Genomic DNA, 12,810 nt, shown 5'->3' on the forward strand with positions numbered 1-12,810 from the left:
AACCACCTGCCTTGACATCATGACGGCCAAAGGGGAACGCAAAGGTCTACTAGCTGAGCGATCATTACCTCGGTTATGTCTGCCCACCCTATCGTGAAGTGAAATCGTGACTAAAAACAATTTCTCAAATCACCCGGTTTGTAATTTGTATGATTTTAAACGGAGTTTTAAAACCTGTGTCAGTATACCTAGAAAACAATCTGCTTCGGGTTGCATCCAAGGTTCGAATCCAGTCGGAAATGGACTACCGCTGGATCGCACGACCTCTGTATGGCTAACCCGACTAAGGAGGGACTTCATGACCAGCACATAGAGGGAACAGCCCCACTGTCCTCAACCTGATGCCAGCTGTGTTGGATTAGGCCGTGATCACATAGGATGCTTTTTTTTTTTTTTTTTTTTTTTCCTGTCATTTTCAACGGTTCAGGGGGCGGCATTACATCACTGTGAAAACAGCCCTCGACACGTCCTCTTATCTAGGAGGAGCTCTTGGATGAGACGGACCAACCTGTGGATGCTCTGTTCCCTCTAGGAGGAGGGCGTGTACCCGCATCCCGCTTCACGAGGAGCCGCTCGTCCTCTTCCTCACTAACTTTTAGAGCTGCAACGATTAATCGATTAGTTGCCAACTATTAAATGAATCGCCAACTATTTTGATAATCGATTAATCGGTTTGAGTAATGTTTTAAGAAAAATAAGTCAAAATTCTCTGATTCCAGCTTCTTAAATGTGAATATTTTCTGGTTTCTTTACTCCTCTATGACAGTAAACTGAATATCTTTGGGTTGTGGACAAAACAAGACATTTGAGGACGTCATCTTGGGCTTTGGGAAACACTGATCCACATTTTTCACCATTTTCTGACATTTTATAGACCAAACAACTAATCGATTAATCGAGAATATAATCGACAGATTAATCGACAATGAAAATAATCCTTAGTTGCAGCCCTACTAACTTTCTCCGGTCCATTTGTAATTTCGACGTTGTAACCTTCGTTACTTCAGGGTTAGCTAGCGAACACGAATGATGTAACGCCCCTCGTGCCCTCTGACCTCTTGCTCTCTTATTAGCGACACTCACGGCTAAGCTTTGCGTTGAAGCAGGAGGGGAAAAAAAGCTCCTATCTGATCACAGCCTGATCCATCGGAGAAGGGCGACTAACGTATGATCATACGACCACTGGTTCTAATCCACTTAACTGAGAGTGGTGCTGAACCACTACTGCTACTACAAGGACCATATTGGAAATGAGCGTAGCAAAGATGACTTCACACACCGTCCTCTGGCTGGACCTGCGTCTGATGATATTCAATGTCAGTTTTTCCAATTCCCCAACTCGAGCCCTCGGTCGGTCCTACGTGTTGTACTCGTCCTCATCGCTAGGTTCTGATTTGATATGGTCCGGGTGCAGTAAAGGGAAGTGCTGCGCTGTAGTCCTGGTACAGACGTACCACTCCTTAATGTTAGACACCTGAGGTAAGGCCGGGTTGACCGACCGCTGGCTCCTCCGCGGGGTCCTAGTGCCCTGCTGCTGCTGCTGCTGGGCCAGCCGGCTCTTCAGGCCGGAGAGCGAAAGGTCGAGAGGCATCGCCATGGGAGACGAGCTCCGCAGCAGGAGCTTGCGGTCCGCCTCTCGGGCCGGGCCGCCGTCCGGGCCGCGGTCGGACGAGGGGGGGAAGCGGGCGGCGAGCGACGGCGAGTGGCGGTTCATCTTGAGGTCGAGCGGCTCCGGGAGAGCCTGGCGAGGTTGTCGGTGTTGCGGGCGCGGGGCGGAGTCGTAAGGGTCCTGGGGGTCGGAGGTAGGCGACGACTTGACGTGGACCTTCATGTGTTTGCGGAGGGAGCTGGGGTGGGTGTAGGACTTGGTGCAGCCGAGGGCCTTGCAGTCGTAGGGCTTGGAGGCGGTGTGGACCTGCGAGTGTTTCTTCCGGTCGCTGCTGTTGGCGAAGCGGCGCTCGCAGAACTCACACTGGAACGGCTTCTCACCTGGGAACACAAACGCCGCATTCACCATTATCAAGGTCCGGGACTTCTCTATGACTATTCATTGACATATAACATATGATTTTAAGTAGTAATCCTAGAAAACACGTGAAAATAGTTTTTGCACTATAATCACTCCATAGTTTAACCACTGAATCACCTGAAAATGAACAGTGGAGTAATAATGATACACAATATCTATGAAAAGCCAATATCAGTGCACCAATATATCTGACTCCCCCAAACACACAACTAGGACTACTGCTATTACTATTACTAAAAGTTTAGTTTAGATTGTTTTTATTACATGTTGTGTTGTACAGGGTTCCTACACATTTTCAATTAAAAAATTCCAAACTTTTTCCAGACCTTGATTTGTTTTGAAGATTTTGTCTGGTGTTCAATATGATTTACGCAGATAAACATCTTGCCCCTGCTAACTAGGTCATATCACTGTATAGATGAAGATTGTTCTTCACAGAGACAAATATCACAATATGTGAGATGATTGGCAGGGTTCCTACACGGTTTCCATTTTCAAATTCCAGATTTTTCCCAGACCCTGTGTTCTTGACCGGATTTGATTTTGGTGGGTATTTGATATAATGCATGCTGACAGCGGCTGGGTAATAAGAGCGTCCCTCTATCTGAACATTATTCTGCTCATCAACAAAAACTGTGGACTCAAAGTGGCTCTACAACAACATAAAAGCTAGAATTATGTGTGTATCGGACCTGAACCGCAACATTTTCCATACTTTTCCAGACATTTTTTCAAATTCCCAAACTATTCCAAGCCCTGGAAATGATCAAATTCATTTTTAATACTTTTCCAGACTTTCCAGACCTGCGTAGGAACCCTGTCTAATGTTGTAGTACTGCAAAAGTGACTGTAAATTGACAGATTTTTTTTTTTTACCTGACCTGACTTCAATTCGAAAAATAATAAAATGGCTGCATATTGCTGCACTGATTCTAATGCAACCAACCATGCACTAATGAGGTATATCGTTGAAGTCTGTCAGGCTGTTGCATCACTGCCCTTCAACTTTTATTCTACTCTAAGGTCTGTGTTAAAATAATAACCACATCAGAGTGGACCACCACCATTATAAATACAAACCTTTACATCCTTTAACTACAATTAAAATTCATTCATGTTTACCCTATACTGTCGGCCCTCTTTCAATCAATTTGATGACGTCCTACTGTTTTGTTTTTCTAATACAAATGCAAATTAGAGATTGCAGATTTAAATTGCTATTCAAGTCATCTTTTCGTGTTGATAAAGCCTGAAATAAAACGACATCTTTGATCATGTTGACAAATGAAATGTATAATGTATGCCATCTGAACAAGCTAAATTCACATGATCAATCAATCAATTTCCCATAATTATCACCATCATCATCTTCATCCTGCTCCTGACTCATTAAGCATTCATAGCTGTGATTCCTCTGGGAAGGGAAGAACATATAGGCCTATGGTTTGTAGTATTAATATAGCATTAAATATTAATTTTAGCTTTCTCTCTGTACATTAAGTTGCTATGGAACTAATAATTCTAATTATATTCTGTTTGACAACATAGGCCAGTGATTCTCAACCTTTTTCATATCATGGACACCTAATGTAGTCCACATTAGTCCCACGGACCCCCATTTGACCCAAATCTGACAATATTTGTATTGTTAGATATGATTTTGTTTTCCATGACTATCTGTATTGTAGGTAGAGAGATAACAGAGAAACTATGATCAAAACAGTCATTCTTCTACATTCTCTAATTGTGTTAATTTCTTGTAAATGAAATAATGCTGAAGTTTAACAATTCCTCATTTTCCTGGGGACCCTCTGGAATCCTCTCAATGACCCCTGGCGGTCCCCGGACCCCACGTTGAGAACCATTGACATAGGCCACGCGATTTTAAACGAAATTTAAAAAAAAAAAATCACAGTAAACACAGTAAATGCACGCGGGTATTTGAGTTGTGCAATCATTCTAATTCCGCAATCGTCAGTTTCCTATCATCATCACCATCCCAATGATTACAGCTGGCTCCAGTCACCTCACATGACTCCAGAGCTGCAGTCAGAGCCGTGATTCCTCTAGGAAACAAGGGAGCAAGGAAGGACGGATATGAATCAGTACTGAACTGAGCCCATGTAAACATGGAGGGGATTCCTGACAGACTCAGAACATGATCCCTATTCATCCCTTTATGCACACTCTCTCTCAGTAAGCAGCTGTCCTAACTGATGACATGGCTGTACAGAATATAATGTCTATATCACACTGCTGTGGGTTTTATCACGGACACATGACACCCTACCCGTGTGCGTGCGCGTGTGGATCTTGAGGTTCTCGGAGCGTGCGAACATCTTGCCGCAGTTGGGAAACGCGCATGAGAACGGTTTCTCCCCGGTGTGCACGCGGATGTGGTTGATGAGTTTGTATTTGGCTTTGAACGCCTTCCCGCCGCGCAGACACTCGTCCCACATGCAGACATGGCTGAGGGCCTCGAGCCCCGCCGCTACGTGCTCGGTGGTGACGTGGTCCACCAGCTCGTGCATGGAGCTGAAAGTTTGGTCGCAGACGGACGTCGCCGTCCGCTCGAGCCTCTGTCTCGGGGAAGTTCGCTCGGTCCATTTGCAGATCAGCTCGCTCTTGATGACGGGGCCTTTGGAGTAGTCCAGCAGGCCGTCCACTCCTCCCCCGGGAACGTTGTCGGCGGAGGCGGTAACGTTGGTAGCGCGCTGCTGGGGCGGCGAGACGATGTTGGAGGCCCCGGAGTTGTTGTTCCCCAGCGGAGAGACCAGGCCATTGTGCCTGGCCACAACAGCCACCCGCTTCATGCTAACCGCGGCGGGCTTCCCCCGCTCCAGCCGCCGACCAGAAGCCTCACTTCCTCGGTAAAAAGCGTTTAAATCCGAATGGGAAACCGTTCAGTGGCGTCTTCCCTCCTTCCTGCGTGTTTTGGTGAAGGGAAGAGCGCATGCGGCAGTGTCGTTACCCCCCGCTGCTCGGTGTTAGATCCCGGGAGTCAGAGCCTCCATGCTGCTATTCACTGTGAATGGAGGGGGAACGGAGTCATAGGAATACAACGGGCCGCGTCCCAACACTGTCACGCGGCGCCCTCGTCTCCTTCCCTTCTCCACTCCTCCCTTCATTCCTTTTCTTATCCAAACCAGAAACCCACATAAAACATGCAACTACCAACACACATGTTGAGTGAATATGACTACAAATGTACATAAGCCCCTTTCACACATGAAACCTGTAAAACTGCTGAAACCAAACCCCCTTCATTTTATCCCTGAAATGTCCTTAATTTCTCATTACATAAGCATTAATTATCCATCAAAAATAACATAGCTTTAAGAAAGTACGGTTAATAGCCTATCATGGTTTAATAAGGGATTTATTCATGGGTTGGTTCGTGGAGACACTAGAAATTACGTTTTTTTTTTATTTTAAATTAATTTTGTGCAGGTTTACAGCTTTATTAATGAGTTATTAATGGAAAGTCCCTGTCTCCCTGAATTTTACATTAAAATAGAAAGTAAGCAGTCAAACATGAAGGGGTGTTTAAAGCGGTTTTGATGCGATCTCCTCCATTAATAACCCCCTTAACTAATTTTAAGGGGATTTTGCATAAATTATGGGGTGAATTAATGTAAACGTAGGGTTGTTTTAAGGGATTACTGGGATCACATTGACCAGATAATATCTTGTCAGTCATTAGTCTGAAATGGCAATGATGTAACTTGGTTTTTGGTTGTGGTTTCTGACAAGGAATATAAGGTATAAGCTAGGCTATGAAAATGAAATCTTTTTAGATTCCTTGGTTCTAGAAGGAAAGGAAATGCTTTTAGTGCCAGGCATTAACCCCGTTCATTATTCTGGAGACATAGCTTCCACTTTCATTACTTTAATGAAATGTCACATGCTGTACTTTGTTATAGGCTATTCATTTGTCTGTATGCTTTTGTCGTTCATGACTCATTTGGCTGAAATTATAATAGCCATATTATTTTTTTCTCTGAAAGTTACATTGAAGTTTCTTTAGTTTTTGCTGAAATAGAATAAGGCATCAAATCCTAATTGCTAGTAATGCAACAGGAGCATACTCCTACAGAGTAAAACTGCACCTAAAGTTCAGACCCATCCTTAAATGCAGCACATAGGCCTGTATGTAACATAAAAGGCGTGTTTTTCTTTTGAACACGTCCGTGTGTTTCCTCTCCCTCTTGTCTTTTATGTGTCTATCCAGAAAGGCTGTTTTTTTTCCCCACCCGGCAGGTCTGGGGCTTGTTTTTTTTCCTCCAGGGGCCGAGGCTGTCTTTGAACTTGGCCCGCTCCTGTCGCGCTGTCAGCGGGGCGGAGACACGCGGAGCCTCGGTGACCAGGATCCAGATTCTCTCTCAGCGTTTATAGGCTATACAGGACAAAACCAAGTGCTGTGTTTTATCTGTGGCCTTTGAATGTTGCGTACCTGCTCATTTATATCGAATAAGGGGACAGTCTTAATAGGTTAAACTAACCTCCTGGCCTAATAAAAACAGAACCTAAATAGCCGACCACTGCCTCATAATATGGACCGTCAATTCCCTAAACTATGGCAAAGTCTCTGCATCTAACATCGTTTATCATCAAAACTTCCAATCCACTAAAATAGGCCTATTATATTCACCTCATTTAAGACTGATAGCCTAACTAACATTATTATAACTACCAACTTTGAACATTGGTGGGATTTTGTTTTACATGTGGCTTTCAAATCGATTTCTAGTCATTTGGCTTAGTCTTTGCTCTCTATTACGATTGTGAAAAACTACGGGATCAAATTTGAACAAAACACACACACACACACGTGGGCGGAGCCAGACTGGATGATAACTTACCTGATTGGCTGACAGACGGAGACGATTGTAAATGTGACCAATGAGGAATACGTCAGTGGGACCCCGGGGCATGTAAAAGGTGACGGTGTGAGGCCCGCTGGTCAACTGGAGCACAGACCATCAGTCCTTGTGGCGTAGAAATACACTGGAGAATTTACTAATCATCACAATAGATATTTGACTGGGACAACTTTTATGAGAGACTTATCTTAGACTACATGCTCGTCCTCTTTGTATAGAAACAGGCTGGTGCTGTAGGTAGCCTAGTTAACTTTTCCTTCCCCAGTCCAGCAAGTTTTGTTTTGACTCGGACTCGCGCGTTTCTGATGTTTCTGGAAGCCGGTTTACAGAGCACGAGCCCCAGAGGCCGCGCCACCTTCCTCACGAGACACCCCAGCGCGAGCGACATGCAGCAGCTGGACAGGGAGCCCGGAGCCTTCATGGATGCCGGTGTGCCGTTACACATGGGCGCCGCGGCCGCCTACAAACTCAGCCCCGACCACCACCACCACTCTTCCCAGGGCCAGACCGCAGCAGCCTTCGCCGGCCAGGGCGCCCCGCACGCGGCCTCGTTCGCCAGCTCCACTCGGGACTTTCTGCTGCGAAGCCGGGGCTTTGGGGGAGAGTGTCCCGCCGGGTCGGCCGGTGACCACCAGGTGCAGCAGCACCTCCTCCGGACTATGAGCGGCTCTCTGCACCAGCACCACCCCGGCGGGGACGTCCAGTCGCACGGACACAGCCACCTCCTCTTCCCCGGACTCCACGAGCAGCAGCTGGGCGGGAGGCTGGCCGGGCTGGCCGCCGGGGTCGGTGATGTGTTTAGTCGGGAGCAGTTCCACCATGTGCCCGGGGCTAGAGCTGACCCTTACGGTCAGTATGGGGCGGCCATGGCGACTGGGTTGAACATGGGCATGGGGATGGCCCACCACCCCTCTGGGGCATTTTTCCGCTACATGCGGCAGCAGTGCATCAAGCAGGAGCTGGTGTGCAAGTGGGTCGATCCGGACCGGCCCGGAACTACCGACTCTCGCTGCTGCGGGAAGACCTATGGCACTATGCACGAGCTGGTCACTCACGTCTCTGTGGAGCACGTGGGGGGTCCCGAGCAGAACAACCACATCTGCCTCTGGGAGGACTGTCCGCGCGACGCCAAGCCGTTCAAGGCCAAATACAAGCTGGTCAACCACATCCGCGTGCACACCGGGGAGAAACCGTTCCCGTGCCCTTTCCCGGGCTGCTGCAAGGTCTTCGCCCGCTCAGAGAACCTGAAGATACACAAACGGACACACACCGGTAAGACTGCTTGTAAACCGTTCATAAGACGTTGCATTAGCATTTAGTTGTATTCAAGTCAAGTGAAAGCTCGTGCAGCTCTAAATGGCATTCTATTCTTATCCGTGTGTTTGTGTTCGTTTTCAGGGGAGAAGCCTTTCGTGTGTGACTTCTTCGGCTGCGACAGACGCTTCGCCAACAGCAGTGACCGCAAGAAACACATGCACGTGCACACGTCTGACAAGCCGTATGTGTGCAGGATGTGTGACAAGTCCTACACCCACCCCAGCTCCCTGCGGAAACACATGAAGGTAAACACCGGCCTGGCACAGCTTTTACGCACGGCCTGGCACAGCTTTTACGCACGGCAACACCAACTTTTACGCACAGCAACACTAGCTTTACGCACGGCAACACCAGCTTTACGCACGGCAACACTAGCTTTACGCACGGCAACACCAACTTTTACGCACGGCAACACTAGCTTTACGCACGGCAACACCAACTTTTACGCACGGCAACACCAGCTTTACGCACAGCAATTACGCACGACAAATGATGATTTTTGTTCTCTTTCTGCTATTCTTTGCTGCAATTTTGTGCTTTAACTATAAAAATGCTGATGGTATTTTGATTTTTTTTTTTGTCCGCAGGTCCATGACTCTTCGCCTTCCCTGTCGGTCTCTGACGGATCTCCGGCGGCCAGCAGCGGCTACGAGTCCTCCACCCCCCCGGGCATGGTGTCCCCTGGGTCGGACACACACAGCAACATGTCTCCGGACTCCGCGGTGCTCAGCAGTTCTCACAGTTCCATTTCCAACTTCAGCGAGTGGTACGTCTGAGGAAGGCCTGCGGCAGCTCAGACATTGAGCCAGAAACGAAAAGACTGATTTCCCCCAAAGTCTTTGAGGGAGACACCTCGCCTGTTTTTTTTGTGCGGTTGTGCGGGGATGTTTCTGGGTCTCCCTCGGCCAAACGGACGCTGTAGACGAGGCATGGGTCTAAAATTGCACTAATTGAAGCTACAAAGAAAAATAAACCAATTGCTGGATATTTTTTTTTACTCTTCTTTTGTCAGTATTTTATGGAACTGGTTTCGACTGTGTTTCGACTGGCGGGACTTGAATGTGACTAGTCTATGTAGATCAGTGATTCCCAACCTTTTTCATATCGAGGACCCCTAATTTAGTCCACATTAGGGCCACGGACCCCCATTTGATGAAATGTTGTCTCTCGAACCCAAATCTGAGAATATTTTAATTGTTAGATATGATTATGTCCAGAACTCCATGACTATCTGTATTGTAGGTAGAGAGATAACAGTGAAACTATGATCAAAACAGTCATTCTTCTACATTCTCTAATTGTGTTAAATGAAATAATGGTGAAGTTTAACAATTCATCAATTTGCTGGGGACCCCCCTGGAACCCCCTCAAGGACCCCTGGTGGTCCCCGGACCCCATGTTGAGAACCACTGATGTAGATGTCAAAGTTTAACACTGTGCCAGTTTTTATTGTTCCTATGGCACCCTAAAAAAGTGTCATTATGATGAAACAAGTCTGCTTGTTTCAATAGCCTACATGAAATATTTAAAGATATATTTTGTAAAAATGCATGGAACTAATGTAAGGCATACCAAAGGTTTTTTTTAAGCTATGTATTAAAGTGGCTAAATCTCTTCTCATCTACACGATTTGTCTCCTTTCTTTTTTTCTGCTTACATATCAGTGTGTTGGTAATATATAACCCCACATCAATATCCATCTAGCTTCATCACAATGTTAACTTTCTGTTGGATGTCTATCAGTCCTGCATTTACACTCAGTCTGGACCTAAACCCAAACCAAATGTTTCTGTTGTATGGAAACTAAAGAAACAAAAAGGTTCTTTGTAACGTCTGACTGGTACAACCTTGACAATTAAAGGAGAAAATGAAAATCCACTTGTTTTTCCTGAACTTTTTGCCAGCTAAACCATCACACTGGTCTGAACAGTCTGAACTGAATCTGTCAACTTAGTGTAGTTGTCACAACAGAATGTCTTTTCTTTTTCCTTCTTTTTTTCTAATATAGCTGGTAGTGAACTGAGCTTCAAAATGAGAAAAACACCAGGCCTATCCAAATTTCAGAATGGAATTCGTCTTAGTGGGTTGCTTATGTAGGTCACATCAAACATGAAACAACACAAAAAAAAATGGTAGGACATCAAAATGATAAATTTAGGCAGTGTGTCTATAAGAAAATGGTATACGAGAAAAAAAATGGTTAGGCCTACTAGTTTTAGTGAAACTACTACCCAACACAAGTGAATTATAAAATCACATTTAAACTCTCGTTTATTTTTATTTTTATTTTGCTGGTTTTTTGTTGTTATGCCTATACCTACTGCTGTCAGGCTTTAAGCATTATAGGCTATACAAATCCAAATTTTCTTTTCATCCGCTGTTGACAAAATATATCCACTCTTGCTGCCTTCAAGCGCCGTTGGAAATGTTGAAATTACGATAGACCGCACATGGGCGACTCGACAATGTGGTAAATCTGACTGGGAAAGTCTGGATTTTATGATTCCCGAGTTGCTATGATGTGACATTTAGAGGCAGAGAGCATGGAACCTTGTCAACAGCTGATGGTAAAAAAAAATTATGACGTATTTTACTTTTATTTTTTTATTATGTTATTGTTTGGCATTCATCGCATTAATAATGCATATTAGAATATTATAAATATTATTTCTATTTTCACTCTTTAAGTGTGTGCAACAAGTCGTGTTTAGGAAGTAGGAGCTTAGGAGCATTTGAAGGTAGCAGATATTCAAAGTATATTTTGGACATCATGTGGATAAAAGAGAGATCCAATGCATTCCAAAAGTTAGTTTAAAAACATGTGTGTATTTAACATGTATGAATACATTTTTTTTTTAACGTTTTTTTTTTTTTTATATTTGAAACACATCTAAACATATTAGTATGTCAGATGTATTTTTATTGAACAATGCAAATGAACAAATTACAGGCGATGTCAGTATAACAACAAAGACATATTACTGCATTATTCATGAGATAAATGACTATCTTTTAAAACAAAAAATAAGTAAATCTACAAAATAAACAAATAAAAATACAAAAACAAGAAAATAATAGTGCTCATTGGATTGGTAATCAGGCGTCTTGCAACAACAACAACAACAAAAAAAAACATTATGAGATTTTTTCTACATGGGATCTCTATACTTGGACGTTTTCGAGAAGACTTTCTTATCTCGCTGTGATTGGACAAAGAGGAGACGCCCTTGCTGAAACGTCATCACGTCAGGACGGTGACCCCCTCGCAGCTTGGCAACATGGCGGCGCACAGCATCCCTGCAGCCCTCAACAGACTCTTGTTTGCTGTAAAGGTGAGACGACCGGAGCGTGTGTATGCTCTTCTCCTCCATGTGTGTCCAAGAGACGGTCCACAGCAGAAACACTGCCCGCTGTGTGTGTTACCGCGCAGCGCGTGAGCACCAGTCTGACAGCTTGCCTGCTCGGTTAGCTAGGCTGGCTAACCCAATATACACCAGGAGTTAGTACTGTTAGTTCTTCACAGCATGGAAGATAACTACAGCCAAAAGTCCAGCTGAGCTGATGAGATACCCCGTGTCATTAAAACTGTAATAAAACATTTGCTGTTGCACTAAGTTAGATCAATAATTAACGTCGTTTGGCGTTTCCTCTGTCGGTGACGCTGGCGGTGTCAATGTCAAACCCGCGTTACCTTTGCCAGAGCCAGACAGACGATAGCCCCGGTACTGTCCGTCATTTATTCTATGAAGACAACTTATCAACTTCACCCCAAATTTAAATAAAACTCTGGCAGTGTTTAGTGTTGCCATGCTAATAGACAAACGCACACGCCTGGAAGAACATGGCGTAAAGTGTGCACGAATTAACAGGGATACTCTTCAATTTGACATACACCCAGTTTACAGCGATTAAGTTGAACGTTAGAACTTTTGGAATTGGTACACCTGTTATGCTCGAAAGCGTCTTCACCAAAACTACAACATATGCTACAGCTGGATGGGAGGTCTAGCTCGCTAGGCTAATAGCGACCAGTAAACCAGTAAAAGTTGGGAGTTCAGTGAAATTAGTGCTGTTTGGTGGATTGTACGTATGCCGAATTTACTAGAAGATTCTTGCGACTCAGACACAGTCTTAAGTCGTGTTTTACAAAGTACATATGCCCACTACAAGTCAATGTTAAGTTGCCGGAGACTGTAGTTTTGTGTGACCTTCTCTCCATATAACGTAGAACGGTACTGTACATATGAGAGGATAGACGGATGCTAGCTATGGCGTGATGAAGTTGTAGGTGTGTGTTCAGTGTTTCCATACTGCTATGTTGTCAGTTTTCTATGGAAGCCCATTCCCACTACTCAATAAAATAAAGGACTCAATTCTGACTTTATGTCTCAGAATTCTGACTTTTTTAACTCAGAATTCTGACTTTATATCTCGGACTTATGACTTTTTTTTCCCTTGTCCGAATTCCAAGATATAAAGTCAGAATTCTGAGAAATAAAGTCAGTCTGGATGGGAGGGTCTAGCTCGCTAGGCTAATAGCGACCAGTGAACCAGTTAAAGTTCGGAGTTTAGTGAAATGAG

General features: G+C 44.8%; 1 protein-coding gene across 1 annotated transcript; it reads left to right on the plus strand.

Annotated features, from left to right (window-relative positions):
• The first annotated feature begins 7,217 nt into the window (after positions 1 to 7,217).
• On the plus strand, positions 7,218 to 9,005 carry LOC139657201 (zinc finger protein ZIC 2-A-like). The gene is made up of 4 exons (XM_071534961.1): positions 7,218 to 7,341; positions 7,426 to 8,184; positions 8,311 to 8,474; positions 8,817 to 9,005. Exons 1-4 carry the CDS (start codon positions 7,218 to 7,220, stop codon positions 9,003 to 9,005), a joined length of 1,236 nt encoding a protein of 411 aa, XP_071391062.1.
• Positions 9,006 to 12,810: the final 3,805 nt, after the last annotated feature.

Source organism: Centroberyx affinis, unplaced genomic scaffold, assembly GCF_046629955.1.
Source record: "Centroberyx affinis isolate AG114_WGS23_722 - 3 ecotype Tasmania unplaced genomic scaffold, CSIRO-AGI_Caff_v1 ptg002639l_1, whole genome shotgun sequence".
NCBI classification, from domain to species: domain Eukaryota; kingdom Metazoa; phylum Chordata; class Actinopteri; order Beryciformes; family Berycidae; genus Centroberyx; species Centroberyx affinis.